The 19,178-nt window shown below is 37.2% G+C and overlaps 1 protein-coding gene across 1 annotated transcript in view; it reads left to right on the forward strand.

The window, feature by feature from the left end:
- LRP2 (LDL receptor related protein 2) overlaps nucleotides 1-19,178 on the forward strand; it is a gene marked incomplete at both ends in the record, with an annotated part of 116,183 nt that overhangs the window by 76,649 nt on the left and 20,356 nt on the right. Inside the window, 18 exon segments of the mRNA XM_084288772.1 lie at nucleotides 1,022-1,141; nucleotides 2,227-2,358; nucleotides 3,315-3,516; nucleotides 3,932-4,227; nucleotides 4,560-5,076; nucleotides 6,995-7,147; nucleotides 7,638-7,808; nucleotides 9,088-9,311; nucleotides 9,728-9,905; nucleotides 10,763-10,959; nucleotides 12,531-12,776; nucleotides 13,679-13,807; nucleotides 14,721-14,840; nucleotides 15,372-15,488; nucleotides 15,738-15,854; nucleotides 16,963-17,100; nucleotides 17,554-17,680; nucleotides 18,631-18,755. Of these exon segments, the coding sequence (XP_084144898.1) occupies nucleotides 1,022-1,141; nucleotides 2,227-2,358; nucleotides 3,315-3,516; nucleotides 3,932-4,227; nucleotides 4,560-5,076; nucleotides 6,995-7,147; nucleotides 7,638-7,808; nucleotides 9,088-9,311; nucleotides 9,728-9,905; nucleotides 10,763-10,959; nucleotides 12,531-12,776; nucleotides 13,679-13,807; nucleotides 14,721-14,840; nucleotides 15,372-15,488; nucleotides 15,738-15,854; nucleotides 16,963-17,100; nucleotides 17,554-17,680; nucleotides 18,631-18,755 (3,309 nt within the window).

Here is a 19,178-nt window from a genome sequence, read left to right on the forward strand (position 1 = left end):
TTTTGTTTTTTAAGGTTCCAGCTCTTGAACAGAAGTGTGTAGTTTTTAATCAGCTTTAATTACAAAACAGCATATCTTTTCTAGATGTTTGTATTAGGTAGTAGGTAGTGCTTTTCTCATTTAATAATGGATATTTTCAGACAACAATTTATTTTTAATATTGCCTGAGTGGATTATTTTTGCTTTTGTTAGTTTTCCTAAAGTTGCATGCCTTGAATTACCTATGCCACAATTTTTCTAAAATATGAGTTCAGTTTTTCTGCTCAGAACTTGGCCACTTTTATGTCTTCTGTGTGTCAAAAAATATGTGGCTAAATATATAGACATAGTCTTGTGCTGCTCATGAAAGGTATGCTTTCTCCCTTCTATTGTTTTTGTCCCATCACTACTGAATTATTTAAACTGAGAAGTGGTGAAGGGGAAGAAAGAGCAGGAGATGGGAGAATGGGAGATGAAAGAAGCCCTAAGACGTTAATGAGCAATGTGTTAATTGCCTTTGATTTTCATCTCTAAGGTATGTATAAGACCAAGTTAAAAGGGCAGACTAGGTCCTTTTTGGTGTCTTGGAACCATCAGAGGGTACGGAAAAGCATCAGCAACTACTGAAGAAATTAGCAAACCTTACTTCATGGGATCTTGTACCACCTGGTTTGGGCACTGGAGAAATTAGTACTTTGGACTGTGTTCATTTTCTTGTGCACAAATCTGAAGTATAAGTTCAGAACATATTTATGATTGCTGCATGCAATCCTATTTGCAGAGCAAATTATGTCTACTTATTAGCTGATACATATACCTAAGGAGAGAATTAAGTCCATTTTTTTGCTTACAGACATCAAGCTAGTTTGTACAAAGAGCTCTTTGCAGTTAGGCTATGAAAAGACATCTTTCCTAGCATAATTTTTTCTCTTTCTTTTCTGGGGTCTGTAATGTTTTTGCCTAACATGGATTCAAAAGCAACTTAAAACAAGTTGGAAAGGTAACAGAAAGAAAGAAGTCATACATAGGTTTTTTCTTCCAGTCTCGCTGACTTGCACAAATAGTGAGTTCCGTTGTACATCAGGGCGCTGCATTCCTGCTCATTGGTACTGTGATCAAGCAATAGACTGTGCTGATGGCTCTGATGAACCTGCCTCTTGTGGTAAGTTTACACACAAGATATACACTGAATGGGTTATGGAAAATCTATCTGTAGTGTCTCTTGCAGGCAGCAGCTTGAATCCAGTCTAGGTAGAAAATAAGTATCTTCTGAGGTTTGTTCATGGACTCTGTGTCACTGAGTAATCTTAGTCAGTAATTTTGCTTAAAGCTTTGTGTGGAATATGAAGGCTTTTAATTGCCACAATTGATTACTGTTAACGTATAACCAGTCTCTTTATAAGACTAATGGTGATGAATCAAGTGATGAGTGTCAGCAAATATTTTGGTATTGTTTTGAATGTAAGACTGGTTGTCATGCTGTATGGGAAGTATGTGTGCAGTATTGCATTTGGGAAAAAAGGGAATGTGGGATATAGAGGAACATTTTTGACGAGTATGCAGAAGAGTATTATAGACTTGCAATAGGCAAATCCAGTATACACCATAGAAACTGATGGTAATAAGCAAGGGGAGAAGAAAGATGATGGAAAAAAAAGTGCAGTAATTTCTAGGGAAGAAGAAGAGGGGCTAACTGAAGTCTCTGAGAACGAATATTACATTGCAGTGGTTATCTTCACTGTAAAAGCTGGCATAACGCAAGACTAAACAGATTCTTCTATGATTCAAGCAGGGCTCATAGCTCACTTTGCACTTTTTTGGGGTTGCACCTTTAGCTTAAGAAAACATCTTGCATCTTATGCCAACTTTAGATCCTCATTTTGTAGATAATAGAATAAAACAGGGTCATCTGCTGACTGCTGTATTCATGTTGAATTTAATGCTGTCTTTATATTTTGGTCTTCTGGTCTCAGGTTTCTTAAGCAGGGTACTTTTGAAGTATAACGAGATTAGCATGCTGATAATCCATATGGTATGGTGTTTGTAGAGATTGCCAATATAATTGACCAGAAGGAGACTCTGGTCTCCTAACAGGATCCGTAGCTCTTATCTGAGCACATCTCTTCTACCTAAGCTTCTACTTTACATTTCACTGACATAAAATTCGCCCTACAACAGCTTCCTCAGCAGATTATTATAGCAGTACAGGTTAGTTTAACAAGCAGAGTGATTATGTTCATTTTTAAGCGTCTCAAGCGCGGACTTGTTCAAGTGACCGATTCAGATGTGATGATGGCAGATGTATCCCAGCAACGTGGATCTGTGATGGTGACAATGACTGTGGGGATATGAGTGATGAGGATCAAAGACATAATTGTGGTAGGTGTCTAATACAAACAGATACTACACTTTCTTTGGCAGGCATTTTATTTATTTTTATTTTTAAAAGAAATTCTATCTGTAAAGGTGCACATTAAGTGAGAGGTACACCCTTCCTGTACCTTCATTTTCATTATAGTGAATTAAAATTGAGGACATTACTGGCTATTAAAAAAAAAAAAGGAAAAATGTTCTAATTTTGTGAGTACTTCACTTTGTTTTTCTTTGATTTTTTGAGTTTCAAAAGTGATATAATTAACCTGGGATGTTTGTATGATTTGGGCAGCAACAGCAACTTCAGCGGAGGTACTCCCTGATCATCACATGCTACATCTTGTGCATATTAATATCTACATAATTTTGGCATTTTATTTTTTGAAAATAAGTGATATAAAACAACAACAACCAAAAAAACCAACAACAACAAACATGGCAATCAAAAGAATGAACAAAGAGAAGAAGGTCTAGCAAGCCTACTCTTGCTCCTAGATTCCTTTAACAACAGCTCTATACACTTGTAGTTCTTGTCCTATTTAACATCAGTGGAGTTCCCTCTGCTCCCAGGAGCACTGAATACCTTGAAGGAATTAGGGGTTAGAGAGCCTAGGTTTAATATCTTTTCAGCTACCAGAAAATCTGGCCAGGTGTGTGCAAAGCTTTTTAGTGAGTATCTATTAAGTTCCAGAGTTCTGCATGTGCCAGCATGGGCTAAGGAATCCTGAAGTGCTTTGACTCCAAGTCAGCCTCTCTGAAGAGCAATGCCCAGCTGAGTAATAGTTGGAATCAATCTGAGTTTCATGTATGAGAGAGCTCACTGATACCTATTTCTGAACATGGAGCAGAGAATGTCCCTTTTGTAGACTGTGTCGATATCCAGATTCTATGTGTGTGTTTGTGTGTGAGTGTTTTACATATAGAGTATAACTTGCTGACTCATTAAATATGCTTTCTATCAGCAAACCGCAGTTGCACAGCAGCTGAGTTCACATGTGCCAACAATCAGCCCCCACTCAGGAGGTGCATTCCTCGGGCATGGATCTGTGATGGTGATGCTGACTGCAGTGATGCTCTGGATGAACATCAGAACTGCACACGAAGATCTTGCACAGCAAATGAGTTTACTTGTGATAATGGCTTGTGCATCCGAAATGCATACAGGTTTGTAGCTACTTGCGCTGCTGCAGAAAATCCTCAAAATTTGCTTGAAGTAACTTCTTTTTGCACTATTTAGTTGTAAAGTAGATTTGCATATTATAGTGAAACTCTTTGTCTGCTGTACATTCATGCATTTGTCTTAAGTTGAAAATGCTCTGGAATGTTTGATGTCAATACTCCCAGTTCTCACCATTTACATTTAGTCATTTTTTTCTGTGCCTAATAACCCTAATGGATGCAGGGAATATGAGCAGTATTCACAGAATCAGACTATATGTTCTGTTCCTCATTTCTGAAAGTCTTTTGTATTGGAGTCAATAATATATGACCTTTGGAAATCAGGAGAGTGAGTCTAGATATCTGCCCTGGAGATGGTGACTGCTGCCTCATGTTTGAAAAAATATTCATTCTTCTTCAGATGCGACAGGCGGAATGACTGTGGTGACACCAGTGATGAAAGGGGTTGCATCTATGAGCCATGTCAGCAGCACCAGTTTACTTGCCAGAATGGGCGCTGCATTGCCAAGGCTTACATCTGTGATGGGGATAATGACTGTGGTGATGAATCTGATGAGCTGGAACACCTCTGCAGCACACCAGAAGCAACGTGCTCTCCCAGTCATTTTAAATGTGACAATGGAAACTGCATTGAAATGGCTAAAGTCTGCAATAGGTTCGATGATTGCTTAGATAACAGTGATGAAAAAGGATGTGGTACGTGTAGATTTACTTGGACTGTCTTATTTCATTTAAAATGTATCAGTGGCTTAAAAAAAAAAAGGTTAATTACAATTATCTATATATTCTGTGGTGGTATCTCAGAAGAATTACAAGAAATGTATACATATAATCTTTTTTTTTTTTTTCATTAAATCATGTTAATTATTTACTGTTTTATCAATTATCATGAGAGTTAGCCCAGATTCATATTCAGCATTTTCTGGGGAAAGCAGGGAGAAGGAGGAATATAGAGGGTAATTGGGAAGTCACTGCACTACTTTCTCTGTAAATCAGTTGCTTGAGTAGAACTTCCTTTCTTTCCTTAGGTATAAATGAATGCAATGACCCTTCAATCAGTGGATGTGATCATGACTGCACAGACACCCAGACAAGTTTCTACTGTTCTTGTCATCCTGGATACAAACTTATGTCTGATAAACGGACTTGTGATGATATTGATGAGTGCAATGAAACTCCATCAGTATGTAGCCAGATTTGTGAGAACACAGCTGGCTCCTACATCTGTAAGTGTGCCCCAGGCTATATCCGGGAGCCTGACGGAAAAAGCTGCCGGCAAAATAGTAATATCTCCCCATACCTTATTTTTAGCAACCGTTACTATCTGAGAAATCTCACAGCAGATGGCCAGTCTTACTCTCTCATTTTGCAAGGACTGAGAAATGTGGTGGCACTGGACTTTGACAGGGTGGAAAAAAGGTTGTACTGGATTGATGTGGGCAGGAAGGTCATTGAACGAATGTTCCTAAATGGAACAAATAAGGAGGCAGTGATAAGTGATGATGTGCCGAACGGGGAAGGTATCGCTGTTGACTGGGTCGGCAGGTAAGAAAATACATTTTTTATCCTTCTGAGCTACTGAGGAGATGATGTGTGAGGGAGTTTACCTTAAGGTTCTTCTACTTCATAGAATATCCCTGAAGAGCACTGAATTAGCTTTTGGATGGTGCATGCAGTATTATACAACTTCTCTGGAAATGTCTATCAGCTTCTAATACATTGCATAACATTTTTGTTTAATTGCTCTTGTATCTACTTTACTGAGGTTATATCAGAGCTATTCACTCATCAATAATAAAATAGTACATCTGACTTGGGAAAAACTTGTTAGGAAACTGTCAACGAACAGCCTAGCCAGGCAGGAAGCTGGGACATGACGTGTGACTATGGGGTAGGGATTCTGAGCTTAGGCTCTTCCTTTCCTAGCCATTGCTGGGATTGGGATTCAGGCATGAACAATAGGCTGTGACAGGGAGCTAGATCTGAATGAAGAAGTAGTAGTGAACATTAATGAACTTAAGCTCTTGTACCGACATGAAGACCATGTTTCTTTTGCTCTTGAAAAATGTGTGTTTTCTGGACACTCCAGCCACATGATTCTGAAGGGCAGAATCAGGGTGAGGTAATTGGAAAGTAATTTGCATTGTGATTCCTTTTTATTGTCTGCCATGTGTCATAAGGTAGTTTGATTTATTTCCACAGAAACTGTCATTATGTGGTCCCTTCTCTGACAATGTTCTTGGCTGCATTCTATCACTTTTTGCTTTATTTTTCAACTGCACTGCTATCAGTATGAAAAGTTCAAATAGCATGAACTGGAGAGGAATGCTGACTCTCCAGAATAATGAGTGTGGTTCAGAAAGTCACATTTGGAACTTACGACAGAGTGTTTTTGTGAATATGTCAATGTGATCGTTTTTATTTCATACCACTATGTCTGTAAAGCTAATGATAATTAATGTTGCCAGCACTCCCAAGTGCTTTGTGATTATTGGAGAGGTGAGGAAGGAAAAGACTAATTTTAGCCAAAGTGGTTGTATTGCTCCTTTACTAATACAGTTGCTGAATTAATTCAGCTACCATTAAGTCAGTTTTTGTTTAGCTGTTCCAGAAAGGCTGAAGGATGATACAATGGTAGATGAGCTGTTCTGTTCACTTTCCGTACAGGGGGAGGACTGGAGGATACCATGAGTTGAAGGTTGGGGAAGATAATTTTTGTACTCCTTGCTTTTTGGAGTTCCATAGGACTGGTGAGGGTTCTGTGGACAGAAACTTTGTTAGGCTATTTCTGGAATGACCCTGTTGCACACTGAAGCAGAAGAATCCATGCAGGGAATTTCAAAGTAGCCTACTTTAGTTTAAATTAAATAATTTAAATGTTTTGTTTTGTTGCGGGCTTTCAAAAATCAATGCATCAGCTTGCATGTTTTATTTGATTACAGCTGCGGATAATTCCTAGATGAAGTAACAGAACTGTTAAAAATTCTAATTGAGGTTTAAATAAGGTTTTCAAACAGCAATGTGTAACAGTTTTCAAAGGAGAACCTGCTAATGAGAGTAGAGCTGGCAGTGTGGAAGAGGTGGTGATTCTCTCCAACGCTTCACAGCTCCAGTCAAAATCTGTTATACTGCATGAATGCTTTTCTGCTCTCTTTTGCGATTGCCAGTAGGAGAGTAAAGAAAGAGAAGGTGGCTCAGTAATTTATAGTCATATGGCATATTATTACTCAACTGGGTAAATGCAAGTTACCAATGTCACCAATGATTGTGGATGCAGGAGCAGCAGGAGTAAAAATGGCAAATTGAACATTGATGTAAAGAGATGTCAGTACAGTATGTATGTTCTTCCTTTATAGTGGCTGTATTGCTTCTTGGAAGAAAAAAAAAAGAAGAAGGTGCTGTGAAGTAAAATAAACCAAATAAAGTAAATTACAGTAAATAAATTAACTCTAAAATATTTCAGAAAATTGTACTGGGTGGATGCCTACAAAGATTGTCTCTACGTCTCTGAACTTGATGGAAGATTACGGAAAAAAATCGTGGATCGGTGTGTGGATGCGAACAACACTTTCTGCTTTCAGTACCCCAGAGCAATTGTTGTTCATCCAAAATATGGGTATGATATTTAAAGAGTGTTTTTCCTTTCTTTTTAAAATAGTCTTGCACTGTCTCTGAAAAGCTGAAATAAAAGTTTGGCCATCTGCTCTTAAATTTGTGCGGCATTAGATCTTCAATGAAGCTTACGAAAAATAGCAGCTTGCCTTTCATAAATGTATATTCTGGACTGCTAGGTATCATTGAAAGTGGAATTTTGTTGCATGCGGACAAGGAAATTTTGTTTGCAAGGCTAAAAAGGTTGGTAGATATGTGTGTAGTTTGATAGACAATGGGGCTGCTGGTTGCATTTTTTGAAGATGAATGTGATTACATGCATCCACTTGTTTGCTGTAGTAGTTAAAGTACAAAACAAATATACTAACCTCTTTCTTATTTCCCTCTATATGGTTTTGTTTTGTTGCAAGAATTGCTTTATTTGGGTGTGTCTTCTAATACTTGCTTCAGCGTATTTTTCCTGCAATCTTAACTATAAGTGTTTATTTGAACAGACATGTTTACTGGACAGACTGGGCAGATCGAGCTTATATTGGACGAGCAGGCATGGATGGCAAGGACAAGATGGTGATCATCTCTACAAAGTTAGAGTGGCCCAATGGACTCACCATAGATTACACCAATGACAAGCTCTACTGGGCAGATGCCCATCTAAATTACATTGAGTAAGTACACAGAGAAGAATAAAACAACTGAATAATTGCTCCTGCTGGATCTTAGTGGTAGCCTTTATAGATGATCTAAGCATAATGCTTCTACCTACTGACTGTAGGAAACCAGAGTCAGGAAGTAAGGAGTAGTAGGTGATGGGAATGACACATTGTCCCTGTTTTTCGTGTCTTAGGTCCCACTGGAAGTGGTCCAAAAAATTATTGAGGAATTCAGGTGAAAAGATTCAAAGTCTATGCTGGAATATGCAGTTTATCAATATCTGGGAGTACAGCCTGAACCAAGGCAGAATTGAATATAAAATCACTTTTTTGATTCTCTTGTTTCTGCCTACATGTATTGAGTTGAGCTGAAACTAAACCAGTTGTGTGCTAATAAAATGGTATACAGTTCATTAGAGGATCTCTGAAAACTTGTCGTTAATTTTATAGTCAGCATTTACAGCAGTATCCATAAATATGACATGAAATTTCCTGCTAGCATATATAGCTTTTTCCTGTTCATTGCAAAAATCTATTTTTTTTTTCTATTGTTGGAAAATGACTGCTTAGATATCGTACAAATGAATAACTAATATTCTGGTTCTTGTCAAGATGTTGAAACACTTTAAAAACAATCCTTGATGTTAATGTTTATATGTGCATTTAGGGTTAGACATAGATCCATTCTTCTTTACATCCATTCATCTAGCAACTTTTTTTAAATGCAAGTGTTAAAAATACCTATTTAAAATATATAAATTACAAGTATACATCTCTATCTCTTTATTTTTAGTATTTCATCATTTATCCCTATAGCAATGTCAGCAAAACCAAAAAATCTTATTAAAGGTATCTTATCAGATGAATCTCTAAATCAGAAAGACATGTAAAATATAGGAATTACAGAAGGCCTGTTGTCTTAAGTGTTCTTTTATTAGTAATGTGAATGATCCAGGCCAGTCTCTTATGTGACAATAATAATTTGCTGTAAGTCAGTAAATGTGTAAAATTTCAGTTGGCTAACTGATACACTTATGTGAGAAGACTTTTACATGTCAGTGGATGTTCCTCTATTCCATTTATTCCGTTTCTTTGCCTAGAATAACATGTTATACTTTTCTGCATGTGTTAAAAGGAATTCACTGAGGACAGTGCTCTATCGTGGGACTAAAGAAGCTGCAATTCCACCGTTGCGTGGTCCTGGTCACTGAAAATGGCCTACAATTAGCATATACAGTAAATGTAAGATATTCTATCGTTTCTCTGAATGTTTTGTGCATTTTTCTTTGTGTAGGTACTCTGACCTGGATGGATATCATCGTCACACTGTATATGATGGGACTTTACCTCATCCATTTGCCATAACTATTTTTGAAGACACGATATATTGGACTGACTGGAACACAAGAACTGTTGAAAAGGGAAACAAATATGATGGATCAGACAGGACTGTTCTCGTGAACACCACACACAGGCCGTTTGACATCCATGTTTACCATCCATACAGACAGCCATTTGGTAAGAAAAAAGAATGAGATTTGCATTTAGAGGGCCGGCTGTTACTGAAGATTAATTGGAAGCAGTCCTGAGTACACTCAGCTTTTGCATTTGCTCAGGGAAATAAAATCCACAGAATAAATGTAGTCCTCTATTTTACATATATAAGTGGTCTTTGATTAGCTGCTTAAATAGAATCAGACTAGGAGTGCATCATTTTAAATTAGTTTCTTAGAAGTCTTCACTGAATAGTATACATTTCCTGTATATGAAATCATAAATATTTCTTTCTGAGCGTCTACTTATCTAGGTTTTGCTTTTCAGCTTACTACATATAAGCTTTCAATAAAGTATTAGAGGAGTCTTTTACTGACTGAGACCTTTGTGTCCTGGGATTTGCAAAGTACAGTAATATTTTTGTTTGTTTGTTTTACCAGTTAATAATCCTTGTGGCACCAACAACGGTGGTTGTTCCCATCTTTGTCTAATAAAAGCTGGTGGTCAGGGTTATTCCTGTGAATGTCCTGACAACTTCATGATAGTCCAGTTTGGCAGTACAGCACACTGCCTTCCAATGTGCTCTAGCACCCAGTTTCTCTGTGCAGACACTGAGAGGTAAGTCCAATGTTCATCATCTTTTTCTGATGCCTTTTAAAAGATATATTATAGAATTTAGACTCTTCACAAGGGCATGAAACCAGGTATTCCTCCGGCTTTTGCTATGATTCTGTGATGTGCTAGCAAAGACAAAGCCAGGATTAGACAGCCTTACATTTTGGAAAAATATTTGTATATTCCATGTTGAAATTATTTTTTTTCTTCCTAGTATGACATTGCATGTATATTCCAGTTGAAATCATAAACCTGGACCTTTCTGTTGTTTTTTTGTGTATCTTTTGCAATGTATCTCTTTCTGCCAAACATGTGCTGTCTGTGAATGGACCAGGAAAGCCATTTAGCTGATTTGGGGGCAAAAAAAAACCTTTCTCTGAGACAAGTGCGTTGCGGGGAGAGGAATGTGGCCTAAGAGCTGCTGTGTTTATGTTATATTGCTCTGGAACCTGTGAGGCAGTTGTCCTCACTGGGTGGCATTTTGAAGCAATACTACAATGATGATCCCTAGTGAAATTCTTGTGCTGAGGTTCAGGTGAATTATTAACATGTTAAGCTGATTAAAATCTAACATGAGAGATGGTTGCCACAAATACACCTTAAAATTCAATCCTTATTAATTAATTTGCAATGAACTTACTTCTAGAGGCCTACAAGTATCATCTGTTTCTGGAGACAGTCTTCTGGCTTATTTTATTAGCATATATGCATATATGAAGCAGTAGACATGAAATTCAAGATGTCTTGGAAGTTTTGGGAAATAAGGCTGAGATGAGATTGTCTTTTGTGCTGTAAAAGGATGGTCATTTATCTGTAGAGACGCTTCCTCAACAAAGAAAACATTGTTTTCTCTTTGTTAGGTGTATTCCTATCTGGTGGAAATGTGATGGACAGAGGGACTGTCGAGATGGCTCTGATGAGCCCCCTACCTGTCCACACCGATACTGCCCTGTTGGTCAGTTCCAGTGTAACGATGGGAACTGCACAAGTCCACATTTCTTGTGCAATACCCAGTCAGATTGCCATGACAGATCAGATGAAGATCCTGTACTTTGTGGTATGTTACCAGTAATAATTTTAAGTGAGTTTTGCCAGTAGGAAACATGTAAACAATATGTATTGTTATCATCTGCTTTTTACAGATCAAGAGGTTAGGTAGGGACATGCAGGTCCTAATTCTCTAGTTTCGCACCTACTAGAGCAGTATACCACAGTGCAAAAGCAGGGTAGAGGAGAGCAAAAAAGTATAAAATGTAAATGTTTTCTATACCTTTAAGTTAATTTTCACTGATGTAATTTACAACCTGAGCTACTAGATACTGGAAGTAGGATCCTCTGTATTTTGTCAAGAGTAAAGCCCTGATCAATATAAGCCTTCCTAATGTACAGATCAGTCCATCAGGCATGCTCATTTTTCCCATGTTCTAGAATTTTGTGTGATGGGACAAATTAATTTCACACTTTACATTGGACAAAACCCAATGCACGTGGGAAGGTTGTTTTGGAGAGCTGTTTGTGATAGCAGAATTTTGGCAGTAGAGCCTAGTTATGCTTGTGGAATAATGTTATTGCCTGAAAAACCTGTCCTATTCCACATACTTACACCTAACTTAAAAAGCACATCCTTAGTCTTCTGCTTGTAAATAATGTACTTCTGGCAGTTACAAGCATAGTAAAACAAAGGAAAAAGAAAACACTGTGGTTGTATAATTGATAGTTTCATTGCTATCCATAAGCAAAGTGTTTCTAACAATGACAATTAAATGTTCATTTTACATGAGTTTCGAATAGCTACACTTTTAAGTATGGCACAGGGGATCATTTAATAAGTATAAAGTGGCAGCTGCATAACGTCACTGGTTTGATGTACCGTATACACTTAAAGTCAGTTTAGGTCTATATCATTCCTTCTGCTCATCATCATGTGTGTGGGGTTAGAATCCCTTAGTCTAGAAAATGTATGGAAATCATAATGTATTATTTCCTCTTGAAGAGTTTTTCAGTACTTGTGACATAGTAGTAGGGTAGTGTCCAGTGAAACATAGGAAGTCTAGAAGCTTTGTATGAAGTCCTATTTTCATAGACCTTCAGATCTCGCCCAGTTCACTGATACAACTAACTTTAGCATAACAAGCTTTACCCCTGGGGACAGAGGATGTACATTTATAGGTTATGGAACTGTTATCAGCACAGTCTTCTATGTTTTCTGGCGTGTTCATTCATGCTCAGAGGGACAGGTGTATCAGGCAGTGTGCGTCTAAGTTGATAGTACAGCCAGAACCAGAATGTCACATAACTCCTCTAGTAAGTAACTGGGAACCCCTGTCTCAATCGTGTTTAAGTGCTGGATTTAGTCCTCTCTTCTTTAGGAGCAGGTAGTATCTGCCTCATTCCTAGAGGAATGTAGAGCCTTAGTGAGCCTAACTGAATGCCTGTGGGATATGTGCCATGTGGCATTAGAAACCTGTACCTCAACTGGGCAAGTAAATGCTAATGTTTTAGACTTTTACTGACTTTTTCTTCCAATTTGTGGTATAGACATGATAAGTGTCCAATTGACCTAAGGCTGCTGCAGCAGACTATTCCTGTAAATTTCAGCATCCTAATAGCCAATTTATATTCTTCCAGCTAATCACCAATGTGAAACCCATCAGTGGCAATGTGCCAATAAACGATGTATCCCAGAAGCCTGGCAGTGTGACAGAGAGGATGACTGTGGTGACAACTCGGATGAAGATAGTACTCACTGTGCAAGTAGGACCTGTCCCCCAGGCCAATTTAAGTGTGACAATGGCCGCTGCATCCCAGGATCCTGGAAGTGTGACGTGGATGATGATTGTGGCGACAACTCTGATGAGCCGTTCCACGAATGTAGTAAGCATTTAGCTGGAGGAAGCTACCTAAACTATGGTGCACTGAATGCAAAGCAAACTGCATTACTTAATTTATCTGAGGATGAAAATTTATTGGAAAGGAATTTTTTCTGCAAGTTGCTAATATGCAGTAAACAGTATTAGGAAACGTAGATTCTGTGTGGATAATGCACTGCTTTCTCATTCTTGAAGGTGAAGAAGCTTGCTTATGCTGGCTGGCTTATCAAGACTGACAGTGTCTCACTCTGACCTCCTTGAATCTAGCAGTTTCATGTGCTTGGTCCCTAAAAATATTCTGTGAACAAGATTATATGCATATATGATCTATTGCTTGTGTGGAAGCAGGGAATGCCAGTTCCATCATTTTTTACCTTAGAGTGTGACATAGGGCATCCTTTTTACAAAAACAAAGTTTTGTTTCTTGAAGCTGTAGTTTCTGCAGATGATAGGCACATGATTTAGAAACAAAAATTACAAGCAGAACAAATGCAAAACACCGTCTAGCCTACACTTACCAGTGGTGCTTTCCAACGTGCAACATGTGTCTTTGAGTCACCGGTCATCTGGAAGAGCTTTGAGCCAAGCTTTTCCATATGAGGACAAGTTGCCTTCCCTTGCTTCTGGTTTTGGGGCTTCTGTTGGCACCATTTCCAGCACTAAATAGTCAGGGAAAACCACATTGAACGTGTTTTGAATCTGTCATGGGTTTCTAGTATATGCTGAATACAAGCAGCATGGATTGGAAAACGTACCACAAAATGTATATTTTACTGTCTCTTTTACAACACTGAAAATAGCAGATAATTCTTTTTAGTAGAAGGAACTGACTAAATTTTGACAGATTTTGAAAGTCAAAATAGCAATAAGCATGGTTTTTCTTGACAATTGCCTCTTGTATTTCAGTGGGTCCTGCTTATCGGTGTGACAACCACACGCAGTTCAGCTGTAGAACCAACTACCGTTGCATACCGCTATGGGCAGTGTGCAATGGGAATAATGACTGCAGGGACAACAGCGATGAACAAGGCTGTGGTATGTCTGAAGAAGGAGGTCATTTCAACATAATTTTGTACCAAAAACATTTATTCAAGTTATAAACATCTTGAGTTTGCGAAAGTCTTTTCAGTAATAATGTACCTGGGATTTTTTTTATTTTATGTCAGTTAATTATCCTGGCAGTTATTTGTCTTCAGGAGAACCTCTATGTGTAGTGATTCATTGTGCAGCTCATGTTTGGGAAATATTTTGCTTGAGCTGAATCATTATAGACTATTAAAACTGTCGCTGTGTTCTACATTTACTTACCTCTTGTACTGCTGAAACCATCAGTATGGGAAGTATGATGGTACTTTCCCTGACTCTTACATTTATGTTGAAACCTCTCATACGCTTTTACACAAAGCTTAGAGGACATCTCATCACTACATCAGAACCAGAAAAGACTCAAAAGTGTTAACACTCTGTGAGGGCAGGATGCCTTGTAATTTTTCTTCTCTGCATGTAGAATTGTAAAAATGTATGTCACCAAAACCATGCTCCTTTAGTCAGAAAATAAATGCTTTTCTTTTCTAGGGTTCTTTATTAGTAGGCTAATACAATCCATTCATTTTAGTAGTCATTAACTCAAGTTACTATTTTGTGGATGGAGCGGTTGCTCCTGTGAAAGCAGGATAGAGGGTGGGATTTATTAGGACCACTCGTTCTGGAATAGTGGCACTGTAAAGATTGATCCATGTTTTCCTTTGATAGCATGAAGTTTATTTCTTTGTGTCTCCATCTCAGTTCTATATAGTTATTTCAGCTGTTTCTTAATCACTCTTCTAGTACTTAGTCCAGTTTTTGTCACATAAATCTCTGTCTACTTCTGTGTGCATTATATCTTATTCAAAGACTATGCTAATGTGTGCTGGTCTTATGTTTTGTTGGCAAACCGTGTGCACTGCAGAGGAGATGACTTGCAGTCCGTCTGGAGATTTCCGTTGTGACAATCATCGGTGTATCCCACTGCGCTGGAGATGTGATGGAGATAATGACTGTGGAGATCAGTCTGATGAGCGCAACTGCAGTGAGTTCTTTTTTGACTGTCATGTTCAGCTTTTGACTTAACTATCCTATTTCTTATGAGAATGGGGCAGACAGATCTCAACCGCAATCATTTGGTGCTTTTTTGTACAGCTGTATTTTCTTTGCTGGCTATCACAGTGATGTTGCAAGGCAGCATTTTTGATATGTAAAAACACTGATAAATCCAGTCATTACAACAAAACAAATTCCTGTTTTCCGGTAGGAAGTGACATTTGAATTCTGCCCTGTGTGCAGATGTAGGATTATATAGTTTCTAAAGCAATGAACCTGGATTTTCCCTGAACTGGAATAAAAATTACTTCTGTGGTAAAACAAATACTTTTTCCTTGTCAAGAAGAGACATAGATTGTTGAACAAAATGCCAAGAGTATACGGGGACAGGCTTTTAAAATATTCAGTTTTAATGATTATATAACATTATCAGCTTCTGTCTGGTTTAATGAGACAGGTGTGGATGTTTAAATCTACAGATGGGAAACTTTACACATTTGCACTTTCATTTTAAATTAAGGTCCTCGTGAATGTACAGAAAGTGAATACCGTTGTGACAATTTGCACTGCATTCCTTCCCGCTGGGTCTGTGATCATGATGATGACTGTGAAGACAATTCAGATGAACGTGACTGTGGTGTGTATTGTCTGGATGTGACCTTTTACATGTTCAGACTTTTGTTTCTAAAGCAATAACTTTTTCTGCAAAATGATCTTTTATGGGAAGCATCTTTAATGGAGTAATGTTGACTGGGTCACCAAAAGTAGCAGATAATATTTTAATCATCTGGGATGTTGCCGTTTTCCATCGGATGATCTCAAAAAATAAACACTGTATGGATTTGAATGAGGAGACATTTCAACAGTTATTTCTGAATCTTTTCAGAGCTAAGAACCTGCCACCCTGGTTATTTCCAGTGTAATAGTGGACACTGTGTTGCAGAGCGCTTCAGATGTGATGGAAATGCAGACTGCCTTGATTTCTCTGATGAAACAACTTGTCGTGAGTTTCAAGCTTTGCAATTGGTGTTCATTGAGCTCACTTCCAGAAAGACTTGCACTTTTCTGTCTCTTTAAGTGAGATTGCGATGACTCCATAGAGGTACTGAATTTTGCAACACTCAGTGATGTCAGTAAAAATTGAGGAGTGTAATGTTTTGAATCGGCTTTTTAATATATGAATGGGTTGCCTTCTCTTACATTAATTGTAAACACAATCATAATACTAGGAAATTAATATGTTTACACAGTCCAGCAAAAGACAGATGTATGATTGAATCAAAATTTTTGACTATTCCCACTTATGCTGCAAGATCCACAGCTTCCAGTCATACTGTATTCTAAAAAGGTTCTGTAATGGAATGGGTTTTTATAATACTCAAAGGAGTGTATAGAGTTTAGTAAAGTAGCAGTGAAGCAAATGAAATTAAATACTTTTCTGTTTTCATCTTCCTTCTATGTATTGACCTACTGTGAAGAAATGTCCTGGAATTTGCATTGTGATAGTTAATCTCTCAAAATTGTGTTCACACAATATTTGGCTTTTCTTAAGGGGAGGAAAATGTGTATGAGAAGCCACTGAAAGGGCAAAGATAAGTTTAACTTATGTGGATTAGGACAGTCATGTGTTTTTTCTTTGATCTAGTTCAGTTTTTCACAGATGTAACAGATTTTTTTTTTAAACCTATATCTAGGTACTTTATAGGTACTTGGGTCATTCAGGTTTGGTGCCAGTGACATTATATACCTTTTTTACTTATCTAGTGGTAACAGCTTCAAGCAACGTTTGCTGAATTTGTGACAGTTTATTTTCAGAAGCTTCTGGGAATGAAATTTATGTTTCAGTATTCATCTGAACCTGAATTATTAAGTTGTGGCTTCCAATAAGTACTTAGTCCTTGCAGGCTGTTGTTGCTGTAGATCTTTGCAGATGCATACTGCATCTCTTACTATGGAGAGAAGAGTATTTAAAAAAAATTACATATATATACATATATATATATATATATATATATATATATATATATATATATAGGACCAACCTGAGTCTTTTTCAGGGAAAACAGGGAAAAAACAAAACAAAATTTTAATTTAATATATTTTTTTTTCAGCAACACGATATCCTAATGGTACATACTGTCCACCCATGTTGTTCGAATGTAAAAACCATGTCTGTATCCAGCCATACTGGAAATGTGATGGTGACAATGACTGTGGAGATGACTCTGACGAAGAACTTCACCTTTGCTGTAAGAGAGAAAATTTGTATTAAAATGAAAAAAAAAGCATAATATAATGTATAATTATAATAAAGAGAAGAAATAGAAAATAAAATTTAAATATTTTCATTTCAGTAGAGATTCTCACCGACTACTTTCAGGATGGGTGCTGAGAACTTTGCTTCATATGCAAGTTCACTTCATCCTCCTATAGTATGTTTCTCATTGCAGATGTTAATATATATGGGAGAGCTATATCAAAGAGCTAAGGACAATACTTTATGTTTTCAAGTGGAATGTTTAAAATAAGAGCATCAGTTGCATTTAAAGATATAATTCAGATAATTTATATTCTCAAAGGTGAGCCTTTAAAGCTGTCTGTAGTGTCGGAACATCTTTGTTACAAGATAAAACTGATCTGGATAACTCACGACTCAATGGCATGAAGTATCAGTGTGATTGACTTGATCTCTGTGGTTTCAGTGGATATTGTTTGTGAATCTCCGTTCCGTTTCCGATGTGAAAACAATCGCTGTGTATATAGTCATGAGCTGTGCAACCAGGAAGATGACTGTGGAGATGGAAGTGATGAAAAAGAAGAACACTGTATGTATACACAAAATTTAGCAGCAAATAGGAGATTCGGTAATTGTGACGTGTCTAATAATACTGAAGGCCTTCAGAAATGTCAAAATCAAACAAAAGTATATGAAAACTAAAGTTCAATATAAAATAATTTAAACTTTAATTATTGGTGCTATGTGTTCACAGGTCTCCATGTAAGTAGCAAAAATAAGCAATGATTCGTGTGAAAAATGTATGGTTTTCAAAATTGAATTGTGTTTTATTATGAACACTAACAGCTAAATTGTGTCTACTTACTATGATGTCCGAAATAAGAAAGAAAAAATTGTTTGGCTGTATCATAAATAAGGATTGGATGGATATTGGATGTTTAAAAAAAAATAGATAAATGGGTACTTCTGAATTCATGGCACTGTTATGTACATAGTAAGAGTCGAGGGACAAATCCTGCAGAAGCTCTGTTAATATTCAATAGGATTTTGCCCGTAGATATCTGAGGTAGTTCTTACTGACTGTGTTGATTTTTATATTATATAGTTTTATCATATTTTTGATTACTTATTAAGCAACCAAAAAAAGCTAGTGTATTTGCTGGTTTTATTGCAAAATTTTCTTAAATTAGTATTTTACTTATAACTCAATCTCTTGAAGTCTGCAGCAGGTGTGTATAGTATAGAGTTAAAGGGTATTAATTACTTTGCACTATTATAAAAAAAAAAAAGTTCAATCTACTATTAACAGGAAGTTTCTAACTTTCCATTTCATGGAGGTGGAAGGGCTTCTTCACTTCACTGGGGTGTGACTAGAAGTCAGGAGGCGTTGCTTAGCTTTATGATACACTTCCAATGTCACTCTAGTCATTATTTTACCACATTGCATCAGCTTCCCCATTAGCAATATGTAATAGTGTTGTCTGTTGGTACTGTGTAACTGAAGTTGTGATAGAGGAATGTTTCTCTTCTCAACTGTAGGTAGAGAACCGACCCCAAGACCTTGTACAACTGAAGAATTCAAGTGCAGTAATGGAAATTGTATTCCTCTACATTATGTCTGTGACAATTATGACGACTGTGGAGACCATTTTGATGAAATGGGCTGCAGTAAGTAACAACATTAATTGAATAAAAAATGATAATGCTATTGAAATAAACATTTCTAAGAGCGATAACAATACATGTTTCTGCGTGGATAGCATAGTCAGACATATTAGTTTTTAATTACCCCATGCTGGGATTATCTGGTTAGCCATGACAATGTAATTTTTTTTCTTTCTTTGGGTGAAAAGCCCTAAGAAATTAAGTGCTCTGAACAGTCTTTTTTAGGCTCATAGCATTTATGCATCACAAAAAAAAGGTTTGATCTTGTTTTTAATCTTGTTCTGAGAAGTGTTGCATTATGGAGGCAAGAACAACCAAATAGTTAAATTGGAATTGCCATAGGCCAACCTACAGAAGTATTCATGGGCAGATCCTGAACCCACAGAAGTTGTTCCAGCCCTGTTGAAATCAAAAATATATTGAGAT

The sequence above is a fragment of the Netta rufina genome (assembly GCF_964035555.1).
Source record: "Netta rufina genome assembly, chromosome: 6".
Classification (NCBI taxonomy): domain Eukaryota; kingdom Metazoa; phylum Chordata; class Aves; order Anseriformes; family Anatidae; genus Netta; species Netta rufina.